A 24975-nucleotide genomic window follows, 5' to 3' on the forward strand; every position below is an offset into this window, starting at 1 on the left:
CCCCAGTCAGTCTAATGAATGTAGAATTATGTGCTGGATGTAATTTGTATCATGCAAGGGGACTTCATTTAATATTTAAATGTAATATTTAAATTGAAAAGAAAAATCATCTCTCACTCACTTATGCCAGTGTGCCCGTGACGGCGTGACCACCCTCCACACGTGCCTAATGTTGACTACCCCTGGCATATCGTATCGATATCGCAATATTTGGCATGATAAATTAAATACCGAAAATGTTGTCCATATCGTGCAGCCCTAGTGGGAGGGGGTGCAGTAGGTGGGGGGGGCTCACACGAGTGTACGTAAGGGGGGTGGGGGGGACGTACGTCAGACGCCGCTACGTTGGCTTCTTGCTGCAAAGTGGTGAAAAGTTTTTCAGACCCGACCCCCTCCTCCTCCCTCCCTCCCTCCCTCCCCCCTCGTCCCCTGTGTGTTTTTGTTGGGGGAAAAGTTAATGTTGGTAGAGTCGGACGGTCGTGTGAATGGAGCGTGTGGTGGGTCGTTTTTAGCCCCCGAGAAGGAGACGGGGAAATGCGAGTTTGATCGTATAGTGGTCGGGGGGGCGAGTTTTTCCGCCACGAAGCGTTATTTGCGCTTTTAATTTTTTTTTACCGTGTCGGTTTGTGGCGAGCAGCAGAGGAGTAAAAAAAACTCACTCAGTGGCCATCGCTTCACCTCCTCTTCGGCTCGTCTCTCTCGATGCTAGCCGCCTAGCTGCTAACTAACTAGCCAGCAGCATTGAAGCTACCACCTCGCCTCACTTCTTTTTTCTTCCCTTTTTGTGCTTGGAACAGCAGAAACAAAGCAAACAAAGAACGTCGACATGGCAGAAACCAAAATAATATACCACATTGACGAAGAGGAGACACCGTATCTGGTGAAGATACCCATTCCTGCCGAAAATATCACTTTGCTGGATTTTAAACAGGTCTTAAACAAGCCCAACTACAAATTCTTCTTCAAGTCTATGGACCAGGACTTCGGGTGAGTGAGTGAGCAGTGATTCACACAGAGCTGCTTGCTGTGCTGGTTTGCATGCAAATGATGGACGACAAAAGAGGAAAAGACACGACAGCCGTGTGCATGTCTTGTAAACTTTCTGTAACTAACTGGGCCTGTCCAAAAGAGCCTTTTAAAAGGCTATGATATGGAATGAAACGAGGAAAAGACGTTCCAAAGTTGGGTACAAATGATTTACTCCTTCGGTGTCGTTAATAGTTAATTTGCCACTTTAAAGCCAGGTAGAATGGTTTTGTTTAGAGTCTTGTTTATATTACAATGCGAGAGAAAATGTCAGAGAGAGAGGGGTGTAGTCTTGTGTGTGAATGACTGCTGTACACTGCACTCAGACTAAACATCAGCCAGAACAATACGACTAGGGGCCATTAACCCAACGCATCATCAGTCCTGTGACTTGGGGCTAAACAGGCTTAAGGGTAGATGCATCATGGCACATACGATTTATTATGGATGTTACGTCTTTCCAATTTCTTAAGAAACCTACTCATTACAATGGGACATGGTGGGAGACATGCATTCCCTCTTTCTCAGCTGCGTTTCTTCTTTTCCCTAATCCTCACCCCTCCCACCCCACTCCATCATCTTGTGAAATCCTCTGCTTTTCTTCCTCTCGGGAGAGGAGCCAGGGTTTTGTCTCCCTTTAACACTTTGGCCTGCCAGCCACCCTTTCATAGTTTCATTCTCCTTATTCTCACTCGCTTCCTCCCTCTCCTTTCTCTCAGCCTGAGAGACTACTCTGGCCCTCAAATAGCTGTCTCCTCTATCAATTAATCTTTTTTTCCCCTCTGGTGGCTGTAGCTAACAGTGCATTTTCCTGGAATGGAATGCATGTTTGTGGTGAATTCACCCTGCGAGACCCTTAGGCTTCTGTTAAATGCATTGTACTCCTGGATTAGTATTAACCTACCATTTTCCTCTTTGGATGGCACCAGCGTGGCTATGCCAAGGAGCCAAGGAACACAACATCAAACCTAAAAAGCTCAGATGAAACTGCAGCGTTGGCTTTTGAGTAGGCTGGGCTTGAGGGAGACTGTTTTTAACCTGATCTGTGAATAATCTGAATAAATAGTGGGGAATATGGGATTGGGCGGTAATATCTATTTTGTGTCAGATGGGTTTAACTTTACAGCCAGGCCATGGTTTTTCTCAAGTGAGAAAGGTAGACCCTCAGTCAGATGTATCTGTCAAATAAGTATAAAATAGTTAAATGCATTATGATGAATGCAAAACCTACCTATTGATTTGTGAAGCGGCAACATGAGCAGATGGTACTTTAACCCTGCAAGATATATTTCTACTTGCAAAATAGAGATTTCAACCTTACTACTACTTATTTAGTTCCTACTTATTAGTTATTTAGTTATTACTTATTAGTATTCTGTATTACCGGTATTGTATTTTGAACAGCCTGTAGTGTTTAATATAAATATAGTTTGAGAAGATAATGTCTTTTCTCCCGATGGCATTTGCCAGCAGGCCGTGGGCACACAATGCCAAATCTTAACACCCATGGATGAATTTACTGCAATGCTGCCTGTAGAAATTGGTGTTAGGCCAATCACACATGCCATGATATGGCTGAATGGCCATTGGCCACACCACTGCGCTGGGGGTGTTAACTTCAATGTATTTGTGCTCACATTACCTAGTAATCATTCAGACTTAAGACTAAAGAGCCACCCACGTCCAACTATCAAAGACACTGGGGTGATGTGACTATAGAATAATAGTAAGAGTCCCCAGTTCTTAACATATCTTGCAAGCCTAGGTTTCATCTGACTTATCTCCAACTGACTTCAGATGAACATTTTCGAACATGGCTCTGAGTCAGCTGTCCAATCAAAGCGGCGACATATTTCCCCCCCTCTCGGCCAGGAGTGTAATAGTGTGTGTTTTCATTTGCCCTAGTATGAGACCAGCTGTCGGCTGGGACTGTGTGTGTGGCAAGGGGAGATACACGGAACAGAACAGGCCAGGACAGAACCTGTGTGTGTGTGTGTGTGTGTGTGTGTGTATTCCCGGTCTGGGCCTGGGCAGAGGCCATTTGCTGGCTGTCTACAGCAAACTCAACAAGGAATGGAGGGAGAGAAAGCATAGGGTAGTGCATGTATCTAACCCTGTATAAGTATAGGTATTGGACATGCCACTGTGTGTGTGTGTGTGTGTGTGTGTGTGTATGTTCACTGGTGGGGTGGCCAGGGAATTGTATTCGCAGGATTAGCGAACGGGCTAGAGAGAGGGAGAGGCTGTGTGTCTGTGTGTGTGTGTTTGTTTGGGGTGTGTGGGGAATGGGATTAACGGTCCTGAGGAAGGGGGGGAAATTGCTAGAGCCAGGGCAAGAATTTCAGGTTTCAGAATTCCAGTGGGACACAGCATATTTGAGGGCTGAGTGTGTGTGTGTGTGTGTGTGTGTGTGTGTGTGTGTGTGTGTGTGTGTGTGTGTGTGTGTGTGTGTGTGTGTGTGTGTGTGTGTGTGTGTGTGTTGTTCAATGCATTTTAGAGCTGGTGTGAAATGGACAGTGAAGTCACTTGTTTGTTTGGCAGACTGGGGCTGAGGTATGAAGACAATTACTCTCTTAGGGGGTAGAATGTTGCATCTGTGTCTTCCGTTCTGGATACAGTCCCTCATAAGAGCGAGAGTGGAAAGAGAGAGGGCAGATCACGAGGTAAATAAATGGGAAGAGACTTTATGAGTTTATTCAATTCTATTGATTACTTTTTTGTAAGTAATCTTGATTCTTCTACAATCTACCAAATCACTTGGTCTGATCAACAGTCCTGTATACGTTGTTGGCGTGCAAAAATATAAAAACATCCACAGCACATTGTACAATCGATTCTTTCATTAAAATGGATTCTTTTTTATAATCAATTGGCTGGTTCGATTAGCTCAGCTTAGTTACACCTCTACACACAGGCCCGCATACCGCTATACATAAGATACAGGGATACACACTGGCTGCTTTCCCGCAACAATTTACAAACCCTCCCTAGTTCCCACAACAATCTCGGCGTATGCTAACACTCACCCAAAAAAACAGCACTCAACAGCTGCCCTAGCAGCTCGCTTACATTACAAGAGGAGGCACAGTGGCAAATGAAGCTGAAAAAGCGCTTCGCTCAGGGAAGTTAAGTGTCCCTCTATGTAGCACTTGTGCCCAGCCCTAGTCCTAGTAAACTGCCGTAATCACATGGTGGCCGGCTGCCGCGGGGAAATGACATGGCCAAGGAGGCTGGCTGTGTGTCTGACTGTCCCGACGAACATGAAGAAAGACGTGGGAGGACTGGAGGAATGAATAGCGTTGTGGATGTCAGAGGCTGGAGTTTACGTCCAGTAGTGGCAGTCTCTGAGACGTTATATTGTTGTCAGGCGGTGTGCTTGTATGTGAGTTTTGGTGGTAATGTTGAGTAATTTAGAAAAGTGGGACAAATGCTCCACGTGTGTGTGTGTGTGTGTGTGTGTGCTTCATGCGTGTTGCTGTTGAAGACATTCCACTTGTATGGCGCCGCTCATTCGCAGGGGCAAGCAAGTCGAGTGTTTATTCTATACCCTAATATATGCTGTTGATTCATGCCAACAGTGTACTCTAGTTACTGACTCGTTTCTCTCTCTTTCTCTCAGGGTGGTGAAGGAAGAGATTTCAGATGAGAGCGCCAAGCTGCCATGCTTCAACGGCAGAGTGGTGTCATGGGTAAGATAAATGGCAAACGAAGTGTCATTTTAGCTTTGAGGGAGCAGGGCTGCGGACTCATTCAGAATTGTCTGAATGGTGGTAAAGAACTCAACAGCAGGGTTCCTTGTCTCAGAAGTCATAGGAAATAAAAGTATTTATCGGCTGTTTATAGAAAACGTTTTTCTTGTGCATTTGCCCAGACCACCCCAACACTAAAAATCTTGCCAAGTTGATCAACTGCCATCAAATAAAGTAACTTCATATTGTATTTCATGGTGCCACATCATCGCTTCTCCTTCTCGAGTGGTACAAGTATATGCTTTTCAGATGCAACATATCCGCGTACAATTTGTTGAAATAAATCTTGGAAATGATTTCCCAATAAAAGCACGCTGACCCGGATTTTATAGTGCAGCCAGGTTGGAACAATAGAAAAATGCACTGTGGAGATCCATGGGTGAAGTATCCTCAGATGTACAGCCACAAGGCCAAGTGTGGCTTAGCAACGCCAAGTTGAAATGCAGAGCTGTACTGGGCACTATATTGGCGTCAAAAGTTCCCCTACCCATGACATGTTTTATGAAGTATGCACATTACTGTGTGACTGCTCATGGAACATATGGAGCTAATGGGGCTGGAGTCACTAGCTGAACCAAGCGAGGGGTGAGTGGAGTAGAAGAGTAGAGGTTTATCAGTTCATTAACGCTAGAAAATGTTCAAGTGTACGGTAAAGTTGTTGGGCAGTACGTTTTATATGCAGTACAACATGTCAGTTTCAGTGCGGCCATCGTCTGCCAGATAAAAGCTCAGCCTTTTCCGATTTTGTCGGAAGGTCTGCTGTACTCCACCCTACAGGTTACATTAAAGTGGAGACAAAACATTGAGACCTGGCCCAGATAAGCAGGCTCGGGGCTGAAGCATCTGTTAAGTGCATAAGAATGAGGGAAGGGATTAAACAAGGGGAACAAAGAGAGGGTACCAGGGGAACTGATATGTGATCTGCAACTTCAAGACGGACGGAGGCTAATCTCAGAGGACGAGTGTTCGCCAGTCACAAGGCCATTAGCAGTGGACGAAAGGAGTAGAGACTATTGACTCAATAAAAGAGAGCGAGTGTTAGCCTGTCTAATCTACGTAGGTTGAATATATTCCAATTGGCAAAGCAGTGCTGCTCAGAAGAAGTTTAAAAAAAAATCTGAACTGAAATCCTCTGATATTACCAGGCCAAGCCTGATGTGAAATATGAATGTTGTGTGACGCATACATTCCCAAATGCTCAACACTAATTTTCCATTTGATTTGAAATGCTCCCCTCCATGTGTTGATAAGGGCATTAAAACATTTGCACACGTAATACAATTGAATAGATATAGATATAATTTAATTTCATGCATGTATTTCCCTTTTTGGTTGTAACTGTAAGTTTGAGGGAATGAAATGCTTGCCTAGCTAAGCGCTGTGTTTATTACCTAAGTTACCTTGCAGAGACATAATATTGGTCCGACTGTCATTAGACCCACAACGTGTGTGTGTGTGTGTGTGTGTGTGTGTGTGTGTGTGTGTGTGTGTGTGTGTGTGTGTGTGTGTGTGTGTGTGTGTGTGTGTGTGTGTGTGTGTGTGTGTGTGTGTGTGTGTGTGTGTGTGTGTGTGTGTGTGTGTGTGTGTGTGTGTGTGTGTGTGGAGAGACAGGTTAAGTGTAGTATAGCATTTCAATATGCCCTTGAGACACCCATCTGAAAAGAATAACAATGTTTGTGTGGCAAAGTAATTGACATCTTACCCCTCCCCCACCATCTCCCCTCTCTTTATCTCCACCATTCTCTCAACCTATTCCTCCCCCCCCTTCCAACCTCAATTTGTTTCACCACCTTCTCACCTCTTTCGTGTGAAATTTTCCCATAACACTTCTGTCCTCAATCTCATCATGCTCTGGTTTCAATCTCTCTCTCTCTCTCTCTCTCTCTCTCTCTCTCTCTCTCTCTCACACAGTTGGTATCTTCAGACAGTCCTGCAGCAGAGCTCCCCGCGGTGGTGCCCCCCCCTGCTGAGGTGCCCCAGCCCTCGCCCCCTCCTCCACCCTTGCCCCCTCCGCCTGCAGAGAGGACCGGGGGCATTGGAGACTCCAGGCCGCCATCCTTTCAGTGAGTACACGCACGCATGCACGGCACGCAGGCACTCTGGCTTTCTCTCCACACTGATGAAGAATTAATCTTATGTTATTGTCCACCTGCCACAGTGTCTGTAAGATCTATAATAAGAGGTAAATGCTTTGTAAATATGGGGGGATTTAGTGTAGCGGGTGAAAAGGAGGGGGCGCTAGTGTAGACCCCTGGGGGACTCTGGTCAAAGAATTATATAGGTCTAAGTGTAAGAGGTTAATAATAATGAGCAAGAGACTGCGGCAAACAACAAGTTTGAAAATGGAACTTGACAGCCAACCTAGACCACGTACAGGCGTTGGTGAAATTGAGGCAGTGATTGTGATGTTGATCATTGGAGACTTTTCTGGGATGTGAACAGTGGGGTGGGAACGGTGTTGCTTAGACCCGCAAGCCACAATTGACTGTCGACAACACAAAGAAGTGCCATTCAGCTCCTCCTCAAAACACTCATCCACACCCTTCAGCAGCAGTCATAATACTGTAGCTACTGTATCCACCACCAGAACACCTACCTCATTCAACCCAGTATCAGGTTCTCGGCCATTAGCGGCCGACACAACAGCCTATATGAACTTGATCTCCAGCCTGGGCCACCAGCTCACATCATCCAACGGAAGCCTTCTCTGGGAACGGCCTCCGAAGCAATCTGTCAACAAAATGTACAAACCCCCTTAACTCACTCAGACACGCCTTTTTGAACTTTCTATGAATTAATACTAGTCTCGATCATATTTACCTCAACGCAGGCAGGGCTCTCGGTCAATCGGCAGATCTGTGCTCAATGTGTTTTGCCTGATGGCGACATGCACAATGGGACGCTGATGCTTATAGCCCTTTATCTCGGAATTAAGGCTCAGATGGAGCTGGATGAACAAAGCGACTATGTTTAGTGCCTCGATCCTAAATCCTGGTTACCGTGTGGGTAAAATATTAATGCTCCTAAAGACTCTTAAAAGACGTTCATCACATTAGCTTTAGCGGACGGTTGCTAGCTATTTTTGTGGGACCGGAAATGGCCGAGGTGGCAATAGCAACAGCGCCCGGGGGTTTTAGTGGCCTTGGGTGAGTTAAAGTTCAACTTTTTGAATTTCAAGGACCCCAAATTTGATAGGCTTTGTTTGGGCCATGGAACCCTGTGTGAGATCATAATCTAGTTTTATCTCTGGGACCCCGATCTACTCTGTAAAGTCCTCTGCGTTTATTTAAATCTTGAGTAATGGGTCCATTTGGTTCCCGTTTGTACTCTCTGGGTAACAGACCCTTAACGGCCCATTTGACCAAGGGCGGTCCCCGGATGCGACAATGAGAACCAATGCCTTACTGCTCTTCCACTCAGCACTGGTGTCAGTCGCTCGCTGCTTCTCTTTGTAGGGGCTGATGTCATGTATGATGTCATGTTCTGGGCCATATGAAATGCCCTGTGAGGTTTATAGGAATGTGGTATTGAACCCTAGCATCCCGTGGGTATGCGAGAATTAGGTGTAATACATGTATGTCATAATTGAACCGAGGAGGGGGCCAAGGGTAGACCCTTGGGAGACCCCGGTCAAGAAAGTATGCTTAGAAAAAATATTCCACACTCGTAGAGTCTCATGCCTTCAGTATTTATCAGCTGTCTTTGGGAGGGGTTAATTTATTTTGTGATGAGATGTAATCACCATTTCTTTTTTTGGGGGGGGGATACTGATACTTTTGGTTACTGCTACATTGATCACTGCTATTTGGTTAGCCAGAATTTCCAGAATTCTGTTCAACAGTGCTTATGATTATGCTACGTTTTATGTTCTAGTATCTACTGAAAAATACTCCTACTAAACTCCTGCAGCTGCACTACAAATATTGCAATTGGCGCTGATTGGTGTAGTGGTTAGTTAGTGAGATTAGCTTCCGGCGAATGGTCACAAGGACAGGAAATACGGCGCGGGACATAGACGAACAAGCTTCTCTAGACAGCTCACCTCTTTCGTGCCATGCCGTAAAAATCGGATTTCATAGGTGGAAAGTGGTCCAGTCCGTTGACATTGGGGATTTAAATTCTACAGTCTCTGGATGCAATCCAGTCATGAGGCTTGTTGTGAGCATGTAGAAAATACAGTAGTATTAACGGATAATGGAGTGGTAACTAGTACAGGGGTGGGCAACTTTGACGATGACGATGACTATTTCCACACTCACTCCAGAGGGCCACATTGCATATTACTGTCCTTGCAAATTTTCATTTTTTTGTTGCTATTTTTTAATTGGAATCATGAAAGTAACATTTTGATTTAACCCATTTACCGCTACCATTATTTAATCCCTCCGTCGCGTCCTGCCAGGGTTTTATCGCGCGTGACACTTACTTTGAAGAGCCAAATATCCGTAATCGCATTTTACTATGAAACCATTCCGTGTGTGTTGACGAAGCTGGTGCTTGTTCTCTCGGTCGGTGGTGGAAAAAGTGGACCGCGAGTATCACAGCGCCTGCTACAGGCCGTTGAAAACGCTTGTCTGGGACAAAGCGACCCCTGCAATGTCGCTTCTGTGAGATAAAGCCGTCTGAAAACAGAGCAGGCAATGTAAGTGGATGCGCGCGCATCTTCAAAATGGCCGCGGCCATTGGCTCAGAAGCATAACAAAAGCCAACGAGCGGTAGATTTCGATACGATCGTATTAAAACATGCATTAATGAATACATCGCTGTTAAAACGGCTTTTCCGGGTGTGGCAGGCTACAAGATTCTACGTGTCTATATTCCTATGTTCCTGGCGGGCCTTAATTTCAAATGCCTTTACTTATAGTTATTAGTTATGTTAACTTCATGAACTAAATCTAAAATAGCTCATAGCTCTGATGCTGGTTGTCTGGGTTAGGACCCGCTGCAGTGGTGTCCAACTAGAACTTAAACCAGGATATCCATCTGATATCAGCACTAGGTCAACCCGGACCAAATATAGAATTTGTCATACTAGACACGTCATATGTCATATAACCCAACGTGCTAGTCGGATATGTCATATAGTCCGACCGTCGAAATATCCCCATATATGGGGACTAAATGTCCAATTACCAACTCCTGATATGAATAGAAGTGAGAGTCTTCGTTACAGCCTAAATACAAATACATTCAACATAAAAAAAAGACAATAGCATTTTAATACTAGTACTACTCACAACATGCTAACATACTACTAATTTAGACCAAAGTAATTAAAGCAGGTCATGTTTGCATTTTTGGAATTGTAGCAACAGCTGAATTCAATAAAATATCAATATTCGGAATATTAACCTGCGGGCTGCATTAATCCATTTAGACCTGAGGACGCATCTGTGTCATATTATAGCTTTTAACCCATTTTGGGCAGGAACCCCTTTTGGTGTTTTAACTAAGCATTATGTTATACTTTAGCTATTGAAAAATAGCAGATCTACAAGCTCATAGCGCGCCACCGAGTGGCGCGCTATGAACTTGTAGGTCTGCTATTTTTGAAAAATCGTAAAAATGCGGCACAAATCTTTGAATATATATTCTTTCAGAGCGAACGTTTTTTTTATTTCGACGTCAGGCCTGAATGGGTTAAGTTGCCCATGTATGAACTAGTAAGTAACTTCAGTGGGAATTTCTGAGTCTGATTTGATATTGGTCTCTTCTCCTCTCTGTGTATTACAGTCCCAATGCAGCGGGCAGTGTGGAGACCCTGGATGACCAGACAGAGACCGAGTCTGTTGTCTCCTTCAGGAGAGAGAGGCCGAGGCACAGAGAGAATATGGAACAACAACACGGTGAGAAAGAACCAGTCAACATGACGCACTGCCACCACCGCCATGCGCTCAGATAGCATCCGAGAACTCATTGAAGACAAAACTCAATCAAGATCTGGCACACGCTCCCATCCAGTGCAGTGATTCATTCAGTACAGTGATATGATCAGGGAATGAGGAGGAGATTTTTGAATGTGCTTCATCAGAGTGCTTGTTTTATTTTTGGAACTGCACAACAGATGCTGACATGAGCGAACATGAAACTTCCGTATTGGCAAACATGAAACTTTTGGCGATGATCCTGTTGAGGGCTACACCTTTTTATTCGTGCGTGTGTGATTATTCAGTCGATTACTTTTTCGAATAATCGTTCATATTGTTTCATGCATAAATTAATCGATGCAGGATATTTTTAATATTGTTTTAGTTGGATGAATTCATTTAAGCCCTATTATATAATACTACATACAATGGTGTTGTGCAAAATATAGATAAGATAAGTACTTTATTGTCATTGTTTTTACACAAAAGCAACTAAATTAAGTTTAGAGCTCCACAGGCATAACCGATATGTTTTTATGTAAAAGAAGAAAAAAACGATAAATTCATTCAAATAAAATAATTATGTTTTTTTTATATAATCGAGTAAATCAATTTGTTCAATTAACTGTTGCATCGCTAATCCTCTCTTTCTCTTCTGTGTCTTCTCAGGGCCACGGATGAATGGCCAGACCCGCTTGGAGCGCCACCTAGCGGGCTACGAGAGCTCCACCACGGTGATGAGCAGCGAGCTGGACACCACCAGCTTTTGTGACTCTGAAGACGACGACACCATGAGCAGGTGAGGTCTGAGGAACGTCATCGAAAATGTTCCCCCCCCATTTTAGCCGACGAGATCGACATTTTTAAAACGTAAATAAATCTTGATCTAAATCATTCCGTCCAATTCTAAGAAAATATTATGTGTTAGACGGCCCATCGCGGTCCCGTCGCTAGTCGTGTTGGAATTAATCATACCTCCCGTTGTCGATCGCATTGAGAGTTTTGGCTACATCAAGCTACTTCAGCCACACCCCCGGGATATCACCTGGTCCATCACAAAATGGACCAGGTGATATTTATAGTGCTCCGCTGCTATAAATCGCTGGGCGCTATGATTTAATGGATTAAATAACCCCGGGAGTTTGGGGTGTTAACAGATGTTTGATTGTGGAACAACTGGTGAACAATGTTCATGATCTTAATGAAATCAAACTTTGTAGGGAAAAGAAAAGTCTAAATAACAGACTGTGTATAGCCCTCAAAAGCTGTTAAAATGCTTTAAGAAAGGTGAAAAATAAATAGACATTAAATAAAATATGGGTTTAAAAAGCATTCCCACAGCTAATTGTGTCCCAAAGCAGGGACAAGGATGGCAAAGTTCAGTTCACCTTTGTTCTTTAACCTAGATTCCAGAATGGCCCTTGAGACTTTAACCTTAAGAGCTTAAAGGATCTACGATTCAGCCAGGAGGTAGACCTAAGGGAGCCTTAAATGTAAACGCTAAAAGCTTAGGTAACATAGAAGTAAAAGCATTAAATCAATAAAGGACTAAATCAGGTATGAGATTTGAGGAAAATCACACCCGTGTGAACTGAGTGGTGCAACTATCTGTATCTGTGATGTCAGTGACGTCACATACTAACCATAGCAACCATGCTCGTTTTTTGGTTGCTAACCATAGCAACCATGCTCGTTTTTTTGGTACGAACAAACACGGGTACACGGGTACAAAGCCAGTTGTTGGAGTGGTTTGCACCACTCAAAAATACAAAATTCTATTTCAGCCATTTATGTGCCCTCAAATATAATTTCTCATGAACCGGTCTGTCTTATTTCACTGCTCTAAAACCTCCATTACAGCGTCCTTTTTTTATTAGGAACCGACAGTGACCGTTAATGTCTCTGGGATCCAAACACACAAAGTTTGTGAAAAAAAAGCTGGGGCGGTAAAGGTACTGTGGATTCCCATTAAAGGTTTAGGTCTGCGTCGTTCTCCATTGACCTTTGACCCTTTGTTAAACTTGTAGGTTCAGCAGCTCAACAGAACAAAGCACAGCCTCCAGGCTTCTCAAACGCCACCGCAGACGCAGGAAACAACGCCCCCCTCGCCTGGAGAGGGTGAGTGCAGCCCCCTATACTAGCTAGTGGAAATGCTTCCTTGTACATGAACTTAAAACTCACACCCGTGTGAAGTGAGGGGTGCTCTAATCATCGTACATCATCAAGAATGGTGGTCCCTTAACCCACCGACATACATATGGCGATTTGCACAGACACCTATGACGTAAATTCTCCGTTCATTGTCAATGGCATTTTTAATGTTTGTTCAGACAACACAAACATTAGTTCTCCCTTCATTGTCAATGGCATTTTTAATGTTTGTTTAGACAACACAAACATTAGTTCTCCTTTCATTGTCAATGGCATTTGCTAGCGCCCCTCAAAAATCATACCCGTATGAAGTGAGGGCCGCTCTTATCATACATCATCATACTTTTCTGCCCTCACTTTTATCTTCAATATGTACTTTGCTCAGCCAATCAAATCATCGCTATGGTGTGGTCATAGGAGGGCCTAGCGCCCCTCAAAAAGAAGAGGCCCTTGGGTTTCTTTAACCGTATGTTGTTTTTTCATTGTCGAACATCATGAAAAATGACATACTATAGTATGTCGTCGAAAACCATGGACTATAGCATGTCATTTTTTCATGATTTTCATCTTGAAAACCATGAAAAACGACATACTATAGAATGTGGTCAAAAACCCGGGACTATAGTATGTCGTTTTTATGATTTTCATTTATTTTTTTCTTTTCACATTACACCCTTTGAGCCAGCACATTGGCACGCTAAATTATCCACCACTTGTAAAAGTGGATAAAGAATAGTAGTTCTGGCAACGAGTTATGTTGGTGTTTTTATTGTGTTTGTAAATCATTGTGTTGTGTGGCAATTGTGCTTATGCCATTGATTTCAGGCTTCATCCTTCAGCAGTGTAACAGACTCCACAATGTCCCTCAACATCATCACCGTCACTCTCAACATGGGTCAGTAGGCTCATATTGTGTTGCTCTTCATGTTTGAATGTCAGTGCAGCAGTGCAGTAATCGATAATTCGATAAAGGACCAGTGGATTTGTTGTTGATGTTGAGGGGTGTAACATGTTGGCTCTTTAATGGATTTAGCTGTGCTAATAAAAGCTGTTTAACCACGCCCTTTTCCTGCTCTATGGGCGGGGTGCCTATAATATCACTCGAGTTATTTTTTGGACATACTTTCTCATAATGCTTTTGTTCCCGTTCTGTACGAGCTGCATACAATTGTTTTTCTTCATAGAGCACCCAGTATTTATGCTCTACTCGTAGTAATTCAGTTGAAAGTGTGACACTCGTGTTGTACGTAGTTCTGCTGTTGAAAGCGTGACTGGCACTTAATGCAGTGGGTCTTATTTTGCCCACCAACACTGTTCCATTGTGTTCCATCTCCATAGAAAAGTACAACTTCCTGGGCATCAGCATTGTGGGCCAGAGCAACGAGCGGGGTGACGGGGGCATTTACATCGGCTCCATCATGAAGGGAGGGGCGGTGGCTGCAGATGGACGCATCGAGCCTGGGGACATGCTGCTGCAGGTGAGGACAAAGACGGACACGTATATGTACTAGCTAAGCCTGATAATTTGTGAGCTTGTAGATTGTCTATTTTCGACATAGTTGCTCAGTGTTTAATAAGTGGTTATATAAATAAAGTGCTGAGTTGTATTAAAAGCCCAAACCACACCATGCAACTCCTTGCAACCAAACTGTTGCAAGTAGACACATGTAGGTGCAAGCAACCATTGAATTGAATCACTTGGGTGGACTTGCGGCGACATATGGCACTATGCGCCGACGTGCAACATGACACACTACTGGAACGAACGTTAAAACCTTTTTCTTGCGTCTCGACCCATTGGTGGGCTTTTAAGCCCAAACCACCTGCGTCTACATGCGTCTACTAGCGAGTCACAACAGTTTGGTTGCAAGGAGTTGCAGGGCTTTACACTCTGTAAGAACCGCATATTCAAAATCTTTATTCCCAGCTTCATGACGGACAAAATGTTTGTTGTGTTCCAGAGTCAAATGAAATCACATTTCTGTTGATTAGATGTTTCATTTACCGTATCGTACCGTGGCATAGAGTACAATGGCCTTACTCCAACCTATTGGTCTTCTGCTGTCAAAGCAAACAAAAACACCTCTTTGGTCTGCCAGCTCAGAGTTTGCTTTTTATTCCTTACTCCCTCTCAGGTCAACGACATCAACTTTGAGAACATGAGTAATGACGACGCGGTACGGGTACTGCGGGAGATCGTACACAAACCAGGGTGAGTGGTTGGCTTCTGCATTTATTACTAATGTTTAATGAATGACGGCCTGTCAGAGTTTACATTTGCTGACAGGACCTTACTTAATCGTCGGTTAATGATGATTCTGATCCTCACTGTGTTTTCCAGGCCTATTATCCTGACAGTGGCTAAGTGCTGGGACCCCTCCCCGCAGGGGTACTTCACCTTGCCTCGCAGTGAGTACTACAGCTAAACACAGCCTCCTAGTTTTTGACTACTGCATACTGCAACAAAAGTTGCACAGATATGGCAAATAGCCTAAATATACAAGTAATGACTGACATATTTAATAGTTTTATACTTAAAAAAAAGGTTTATATTGTGGAAATAGCCGATCTACAATCTCACAATGTGCCCCGAAGCACTTGTAGATCGGCTATTTCCGCTATATAAACCTTTTTTTAAGTATAAAACTATTATAAATACTATTAAACAAAATTTGTTTAGTATTTATTTCAATGTAGAACATTTAGCATGTTCAAACATTTAATGTTTGAACATGCAAACGATTATGACTATTGCGATTATGCAGTAACTGACCGGTAATAAAAGACCAAGCGTCATTTTCTTTTGTGTGTATGTGTGAGTTTAGATGAGCCGATCCGGCCCATAGACCCGGCAGCGTGGGTCAGCCACTCGGTGGCTCTGACGGGGGCCTACCCTCCATACCCAGGCAGCTCTTCTCTCAGCACCATCACTTCCTCCTCTTCAGTCACCGAGACCGAGCGTAAGCAGCACCCATACCCTCCTACCACCTCCTACGAGTCCTACCTTAGCCATTGCGTTTTGTTGCGTGCATATCTTCCTCTGGGTACTCCCACACAGTAGAGTCACGAAGATGCAAGATGCAGCTTACAGCACACGAAGAGAGCCTGCTGTAAGATGCATCTTGTTGAAGCGACTGTCTGGAAGCGGCTACTTCCTGTTGCTGCTGTGACCATTGTTGCCAGATATTGCAAGAGAAACAAGCGGCCAGGTCTGTGACAACAAGCACAAATGATAATAGCAGATCTACAAGCTCAACAGCGACACGTTTGTTTCTCAAAAGTATTAAGAATAAATTGAAATATTTTGAATATTGTTTTAAACATTATGACAACACAAATCTTGTATGGGAGTCCGTGACACAAGCCCAAATAAGCAACTACTGTACACTTTAGAAACAAGCCCAAAAATACACAACCAGCAACGATTATTTACAAGCTACTTTACTGAAAAACAAGCCAAAGGTGGCTTATAATAAGCAGACATGGCAACACTGGCTGAAGGAAGTGAATCACACACACAAGGAGCCCCAGTACATTCCCGCTGAAACAGGTGGATACATTGTCTTTGTTTTGGTACACGGCTATATCCAATCCATGTTCTGTTTCTGCACCTTTGTCTGGGTTCATTGTCTGTCCGCCTGTCTGTCGGGTTGCCATTGGACGCTTGAACGTATATCTTGCCCATTGTTGTGAGCTGCCAGGTATCTCTGTCAGCGACCTTGGCACGAGAATCGCCTTTCACTGTGTCTTTCTCCTTCTGTCCCTAGCTAACAACTCTTTCATGTGATAAACGACGTCTGCCTCGCTCTCTGCCCTTCTTTGATCTCCGCATTGGATTTCCATTCTTTCCTTTTAGCCACTTAATCTCATCATCCCCTCATTATTTTCAGGCTTTGCATTCTTTTGCGGCTCCTAATTTTGACACCTCTCGCTCTTATTCCTCTGTCTGCCTTTATAAACACGACCTTCCCATCTGTCTCGTTCCCCTCCTTTCCCCCTCTCTAGGCTTTGATGACTTCAACCTGTCGCTGCACTCTGACATGGCCTCGGTTGCCAAGGCCATGGCTTCCCCAGAGTCTGGACTAGAGGTCAGGGATCGAATGTGGCTTAAAATCACCATCCCCAATGCCTTCCTCGGTAAGACGTCAGAGAGAACAGCCAGCCTGACTGTTAACTGTGCCGTTAGGTGCATGGAAGTGTGTGTGTGTGTGTGTGTGTGTGTGTGTGTGTGTGTGTGTGTGTGTGTGTGTGTGTGTGTGTGTGTGTGTGTGTGTGTGTGTGTGTGTGTGTGTGTGTGTGTGTGTGCGTGTGCGTGTGTGCGCGTGTGTGCGCGCGCGTGTGCACAGTGCTGGCATTATTCTCCAGGAATCAAGAGCATGTGACTGTTAAATCCCCACAGAGTATAAATGCGACGGGCAGTTTGACAGGAGATGTTATTGGTTAAAATTGAATCACATGATGGTGGATCACATGCAATAGTTAGGGTACATTACATGCCTGTCCATTTTTGCATCATATATACTGTATACACACACACACACACTTGTGTTTATGATTAACAACACATCAATTTATGCATATCTGTAGAGGTACTTATTGTAAACGGTCTGTATTGTGTTTCTATTCTTTGATTCTATGCCATCTCATACAGTTGAATTTCACTTGGAAGTAGAATCAATACATTTGTTTTTATTTGATTTTGATATGAAGTCACAATCTCTTTTATTGGTCAAATAGGATTGGGTCAGAATTTATTGAGAGGCTTAGGAAGCAGATCGACCTAATATAGCATTGTCTCTGTATGGGTCTTATGAATATCATATGATATATTACTGCTCTCTAGATCTAGTGGTGGAATCTAGTGCTTTTCGTAAAGATGTGCTGTTGTATAACTGTTTAGCAATGCAGTTACATTTTGTAGAGGTGTGCAATGAATTACCAAAGGCCCAGTTGCCCACCATGCATGTTTGTATTTCCAACTGTCTCATGTTTGCACATCCAGGCTCAGATGTAGTTGAGTGGTTGTACCACCACATCGAGGGCTTCCAGGACCGCCGCGAAGCCAGGAAGTACGCCAGCAACCTGCTGAAGGCCGGCTTCATCCGACACACCGTCAACAAGATCACCTTCTCTGAGCAGTGCTACTACATCTTCGGAGACTTCAGCGACTGTGAGAACTGTAAGTAACTCAATTTAAGCCCCTTTCCTTTTCCTGCTTGCACTGAAAGCTGTTGAGCGACTCGCAGTGTTCCATATTAGCATAATGTGTGAACAGGAGCGCTTTACACTTTATTTTGTTCCCACTCTCAACCGTGTATAAATACACAGGTTTTGCTTTGCTTCAAAGCGCACCAGAGTGCGGATCACCGCAGGTGTGAATGCAATCGCATTTAACACTTATAGCGTCATTGGCCGAGATCTACGTCAATTAAAGCTCATTATTTAATAAAACCCTCAACGCCATTGCCGTAGATCAATGGCAATTGTGCCTTTTATAGCACTTTCGATCGATCGAGTCATAATGCTACTTACGTTAGCATCGGGTTGCTAGCTGGTGCTGTCAATAACACAGGATCGCAGCATTAAAATCATCGTGGCCATAATCACCCATTCTATCTGTTTCTTTCAATCGCCTGTATCTCCTATTCCTTGTCCCAGATTGCATTTTTGGTCAAAACAAGGTTTATTCCAGGGCCCCGCGTAGACTATGTTAAAGCAGCACCCGCGGCAAACATGGAACGATACAGCATCATTCGTCACACAACCCAACATAAGTTCACAACATCCGGTCTAGATTTTGGCTCTTCAAAATAAGAGCTGAACAGGGAAAAATGCTGGCGTGAATTATATCACAATTTGTCAATAAATGCTAGCGCTGTAAGTGTGCACCCTGCTGTGGGTGACAAATGCAAATGCAAGAATCATGCAACTTCACCCCCCAATCACAGTGTGAATGGGACCTTAATGACTTTCACTTTTGTGAACTATTTAGGCAAGGCAGTGGCCAGTTTACCGTGGTGTCTCTAAACTGACATGGTGATCTTTATAATATTCACCATTCAGGGGTAGACATTAAGGGAAATTTGGCACTGGCCCTCCGGGCCTGTGGATTTTCAAGATCACTGGCCCCACCATTATAACCACTGGCCCAGAACATTCGTCAGAAGCTCTTTTTTAAATGCATGTAGAATTTGTTTTTAGCATTAATTTTATAGCAATAAGACAATAGGTCTTAAAAACCTGGCTTATAGTTAAATTATTGGCAACTGAATTAGAAATGAAGACCAATACTGACATTGCTGTTGATTGGTTTATTGGCTTGCAGTTATTGCACATTAATGTGAAATTAGACTTATTTCATTTTCAAGGCATTTTTTCCACTGGCCAAACCGGGCCAGTATATGATAACTTGTAATGGCCCAGACGATCTGGAAAGTACATCCGGGCCACCGAGCCAACGCTATTGTCGACCCCTGCCATTAACAACAAAACTACTTCACAAGAACAAATGTTGTGTTACATGCATAGATTATCTACTACAGTGCAGCTTTCAAATTCTGCATTTCCTGACGCAGAAGACGCACACTGTTAGCTTGTGACAGTGATGAACATTTGCCAAAAATAGCAGATCTACCAGCTCAAAATGCATCGCGATGCAGCGTGTTTTGAATTTGTAGATCAGCTCTTTATGGCAAAGAGATTCGGTTTAGACGGAAATAATCTGTCCAAGTACAGTTGTAAGTTTGTAACTCATGTCGGTTTCATTTCGCTAGACTAAAGGGTTTAAGTTGTTAAATGCAAGCAAAGTAGCCCCTAAATCAAGAAGATGCACCCTGGGGTTGTTTGTTGTTTACAAAAGAAAATTCTGTGACCAAGAGGTCACAAGTCGAGTGCCGTTTGACACGGTTTGTTCCTGGAGTACGTCTAGGCTGCAGCTGCGGTCTGACCTCTGGTGACAGGCTTGTGCTTGTGCAAGATGACTGTATAATTGTGTTGTGCAGGAACCTTACATCTTGCATAAACGCATTGTGTTGTGAACCTGTAGATAAGCTATTTCTGAACATTTTAAGTTTAAGATCTTGTGACTAAATAATATGACTTTGAATCCATTGCAACACTAACTGTTTTGGACATACAAGGTGATTGCTCGACAGCGACGATTTGGAGAAACAACATTTTTATTGTTAGTGTCTATGTTGTACTTTAAAATTCTAACCACAAAGCACTTTTTTGTAGCTTTAGCAGTGTTGTAGCTTATGTCTACAAAAGTATTCTTGGTTGCTTGCTGATCTTGTTGAAGAGAAACCACATATTTCCTTTTTTTTCTCTTCTTCTTCATGTCCCTCATTAATCTTCCACCATCTCCCATCCCTCCCAGACATGGCCAATCTATCCCTTAATGACAACGATGGCTCCAGTGGGGCTTCGGACCAGGACACCCTTGCCCCCTTGCCGCTCCCTGGGGCCTCTCCGTGGCCCATGATGGCCACCTTCCCGTACCAGCCCTACCCCACACACCCTTACTCCAGTCAACCACCGCCTTACCATGAGCTCACCAGCTACAGCTACACCCCCGGCAGCACTGGCAGTCAACACAGCGAAGGTGAGCTTTAAAACCACTTAAAACCTATATTTGTTCCCCTCTATAGTCTATATCAGATGTCTTCACCGAAATTAGCCGATCTACAAGATCACAACCCGGTGAGTTCAACCTAGTACATGATATTCCTGAGCCTGACCAGTTCTGCCCTGACAGATACAGGTGTGTAGTGTACTAACAAAGTATAAGCTGTGTTGTCTCCAGACAGAGTGATACAGGGATTACGTCTTTCTGTAGTGGTTTCACACCACAGATTTGCAATGACATTTCTATGCTGGGCTTTAGATATATTAAGAAAATATGCTGTGTAGCAAACACAGGCTTATGATCTTGGCACTTTTTGTTCAACAAGATGATGTCCCCAAATGGCACACTTGTTACGATGTTTTAAGCTACAAAAGGAAAGTAAACGATTGCTTCAAAATAAGTAGCAAATAGCTCCATTTTGTGATTGTTTATTCAGTAATAGGGGTCTCCTTGTTTCTCCAGCTGTAGTGAAGAAAAAATACATTTTCCAGTTGGGATACCAATTTGATCAAATCAGGATAAAAATGTGAAATTGGAAGTGACGAAACAAATAAGCAGACAAAATTGGAACTGGAACACTATCAAATTGAAGCTGATAAATGGGTTCTCTCTCCGGAGTGGATGAAATTAGCAACCCACCTGAAAGTGTGTTCTGTTCACTAAAGTTTTGGAGAGAGCCCTGTGACTGAACTATTGCACTGAATACTATCACCATGTAAAAATAAAAGCATTTTGTTTTAATTATCACTTACACAATCTTTAAACACAGACCTTATTTTCTTTATGAATAAAAACTCCTATGGGTAAAAATCTTTGGAAATGTGTCCAGGAAACTCCATGGCTCCATTCCATTCACACATGGATTCAAGTTCTCAGTCGCCACGACTGATTTTAGTCATTTGGATTTCATAGAAGTCAGCATGTCTTCTATGGAAGTGTGTCCTGAACAAAAAATAGACTATCGCCTGGGCCGTGGCTCATTGGTCCGGGCACCTTGGCTGGCGATCCAGTCTGGCGGTGTGCCGTGGGTTCGACTCCCGATCCCGACGGCCTTTGCTGCATGTCTTCCCCCCCATCTCTCTCCCCATTTCCTGTCAGCCTACTGTCTGTCCCTCCGTAAAAAAAAGTAGAATAAAGGCGAAAGCCACAAAAAAAACATTAAAAAAATAAAAAATAAAAATAGACTATCTACAAGCTTGCAACGTGTCGCAGTGACATGTTGTAAGCTTATAGATGAATGTTTCAGATTTTAGATGTTTCTGCCGTGACCTGGCACCACTATTAAGACTGGTGTGTGTGTGTGTGTGTGTGTGTGTGTGTGTGTGTGTATAGCATCCTCCTGCACAGTAAGCTTATAGATAGCCTATTTTTGATTATTAGTTATTTCAGTCTTCAAGAAAGCCCTAATGATCTTGGTTATTTCATAACCACAATCGTTAACACCTCAAACTACAATTTCTTCAACTGGTTAGCTGTATGGCTACCAAAACATCATTTTACATTACATTGTGTTAAGTGTGTAGGACACATGGCGCTAGTGTGTGGTGGCTCCTTTCACACTGTTTCACAAATTACATATTAGGACTTGGCATAGCAACATTTTTCAGTCGTGAGATTTTATTTTGCTTAATCCATGCATTCACAGAGCTGTGTGTTTGTGTGTGCAGGGAGCCGGAGCAGCGGCTCGACGAGGAGCGAGGGTGAGCGGCGTCGCAGCAGTAAAGGACCAGGCAGCACCGTGGGGGGAGGAGGAGGAGAGAAGTCTCCCTCTGGTGGGGCTGGAGAAGGGGGAGGCGCTGACTCTCGCTCTGGCAGCGGCAGCGAATCTGAATACTCGACTCGCAGCAGCCTGAGGCGGGGCCACGGCTCGGCAACGCCCAGCGAGCACAGCCACGCCTCCTCGCAGCGCTCACATCACCACCGCATGCCCCAGCCGCCCCACATGTCGCCCTACCCGCCCGGGATCCCGCTGCAATACAACCCCATGATGGTGATGATGGTGCCCCAGCAACCGCACCCGGGCATGGGGGGCCCACACCCTCACCCCCTCGCCCAGCAGATGCTCGGAGGCGCCCTCCACCCGGCCCTGCTGCCGCCACCCTCCAATGCGGGAGGACCTCCCGGTGCCCCCCCAACCCGTGACCTAGGCTCTGTACCTCCGGAGCTGACCGCTTCGCGCCAGTCGTTCCACCTGGCCATGGGCAACCCCAGCGAGTTCTTTGTGGATGTCATGTAGTTGGAGTAGGGAGGAGGTTGGGTGTTTCTTTTGTCCCGGTGTCAGTCAGTCAGGTGTGTGATTTCCACTTGTGTTAATGGCCGAGTGTCAGGTGGTAGCTTTTGATTTCACAAGGGCTGATTGGATTGGGGTCATGTGTTACAAATTTGGTGAGAACAGGGTTTAAGATTTAAGAAAGAAAATTATTAAATTTAAAATTAGTTTACAGTGACTATATGTTGCCATGACGCTGTTGGGGGTGGAAACCTTGTTCATAACTGTTACTTTTCAGGAAATTAAAAATAGCCTGTGTTCCAATGGATCCAATGTAGTTATTATTTAGTTGCAAGCTCTTGTTAATACTTTTCATTGGTTAAATATTTATAAAACCCACAGACTTAACCACTTTCACTTTAAGATATTTTCTAAAATAGCAGAACTACAATATCACAACACACTGCGATGCTATGTAGTGTGAGCTTGTAGATCGGCTATTTTAGCTATATGTATGCGTCTCTGTTGTATGACGAAGTATCACATTAATTCATGAAAAAATATCAAAAGTTACAAGGTTTCTGCCCGACAGCAGCGATATGCAACATTTTGCCATTTCCCCGTTTCCATCTAGCATGAATTGTAAAGATTGCTCCTTCAAGCCTAAGTGCAGAAACACACACTAACCACTTTATAATGTATAATCTTGTAAACAAGTCAACAAAGCGGTGAAGTGATTGATGTCCACTGTAATGTATCTGGTCACTTGGCTCTCTGGCTTCCAACCAGACGGGGCATGTCTGTTAGCGACCAGGTTTGCAAGATGTCCAAGCAGTAAGCAACATGTTTTCCCTCCCATCAGCCGGCTAGGAAAAGCAAACGGTTGTGGTATTTCTTTGATGAATCAGTTTATGGCCAAATATGACCCAAGTGTCCGTAGGCTCTGTTTTACACTCCCCAAAAAAAACAAATGTATGATTTTAAGAAAGGTGATTGATCTCAAGTCAGTGTTCATTGTCCAACATCACCTTAGACCTGCCAAACACGGAAGCACACTGACCACACTTCAACACTAGAGGGTGCCAAGCACAGTTATTTGAAATGGAGGCGATCATCAAAGCATGTTTGTGCATTAGTTTGCCAGACATGTCGGCATTACCAATGTAAATCATGAGTCTCAGAGTGCCTTATTTTTCACGGTTTTATAAGACTATTTCACTTCCGATGGTACACAAATGAACTTGTATTTTTTTTGTGTGTCCCAGCAATTTTCAATGAACTTATTTGTATATAACTACAGTACTACTCTTCGTGTAAATGCAACACTACAGAATAGTGACTCCAAATGTGAAAGAATTTAGGTCCAAGAATGACAGGCAATCTTGTGTTTAGTAATCACTGTCTCTAGACCTAGCTGTCAAAAGACTGTTATTGTGAAGAGTACTGTACCATGTTGTTCTATATGGGACTGAGGAGTTGTAAAGGTACTTGTGTGGTGAGAGAGGACGCCTAAAGCGGTACTTTGGGATTACATGTTAATGTATTTCTTCAAATAACTGTGATCCAAATGACCCAGCTCCCTATTTCATATGTTGTATGTTACTGACCCGCATTATTCATCCATTTCATTTTCGTATGAGTGACTATATATAGATCATGTATAACCGACCCATAAAGGTGCTAAATGAAGAGTCAGCATTTCAAAGTAATGAAATTGACAATGTCACATTGTTTGATTTTCATATCATCACCTTTTGTTTGTGTATTTGAGAATAAATTTGATATATACTGACTTTCTTCTTTGTCTTTAAGGGATTTTACTACTCTTAACGGCTCAGTCAATATGAACAACCAGTGAATCACAGTAAATTGGAATACATTTTTGTAGAATGGATTGATTGTATTTTTAAAATGTATTTAACCCTAACTGCTTTACCCTTAAAACCTTGTACTTTCCCATACGTATTATCCTGCAAGCAAAGTTTCCAGAACTTGGAAGTAGACGTCTGTTTGATCACATTTTTCTTTTTTTTTAAAACTGCTTTATTTGTTTTCAGTCAGGCACATTACTACTCATTGTTAACTGGACTTATTCTGAATGTGTGTACATAGTTATAGTATAGTCTTTCTACACAGTATTACAGGATAATCTTATAACCCTGAATAAGGCCAGCGTTCTCCTGTTTAACTGTAATACCAGTTCTCTGATTTCATAAATTCTATTTAAATTCCAGTTGGCGTGCCAGTGGCATGTGGCAAATGGACTTTGGACACTTTGCAGGCTATAGGGCCAGGCTGGCTATCCCATTATGGAGCACCAGGAAAAGTCATAAACGTAAGGCGAGC

At 43.5% G+C, this 24975-nt stretch overlaps 1 protein-coding gene across 1 annotated transcript; it reads left to right on the plus strand.

Moving 5' to 3' along the window:
* Positions 1-398: 398 nt before the first annotated feature.
* Positions 399-24421, plus strand: dvl2 (dishevelled segment polarity protein 2). Its single transcript, XM_079491194.1, has 15 exons — positions 399-987; positions 4646-4715; positions 6687-6838; positions 10509-10621; positions 11312-11441; positions 12670-12760; positions 13619-13688; positions 14132-14271; positions 14929-15005; positions 15135-15202; positions 15619-15753; positions 16799-16930; positions 17796-17972; positions 20172-20396; positions 22088-24421. The coding sequence occupies exons 1-15, from the start codon at positions 827-829 to the stop codon at positions 22654-22656; spliced, it is 2310 nt and encodes a 769-aa protein (XP_079347320.1). The 5' UTR covers positions 399-826; the 3' UTR covers positions 22657-24421.
* The last annotated feature ends 554 nt before the right edge of the window (positions 24422-24975 follow it).

Source organism: Electrona antarctica, assembly GCF_951216825.1.
Source record: "Electrona antarctica genome assembly, chromosome: 21".
NCBI classification, from domain to species: Eukaryota; Metazoa; Chordata; class Actinopteri; order Myctophiformes; family Myctophidae; genus Electrona; species Electrona antarctica.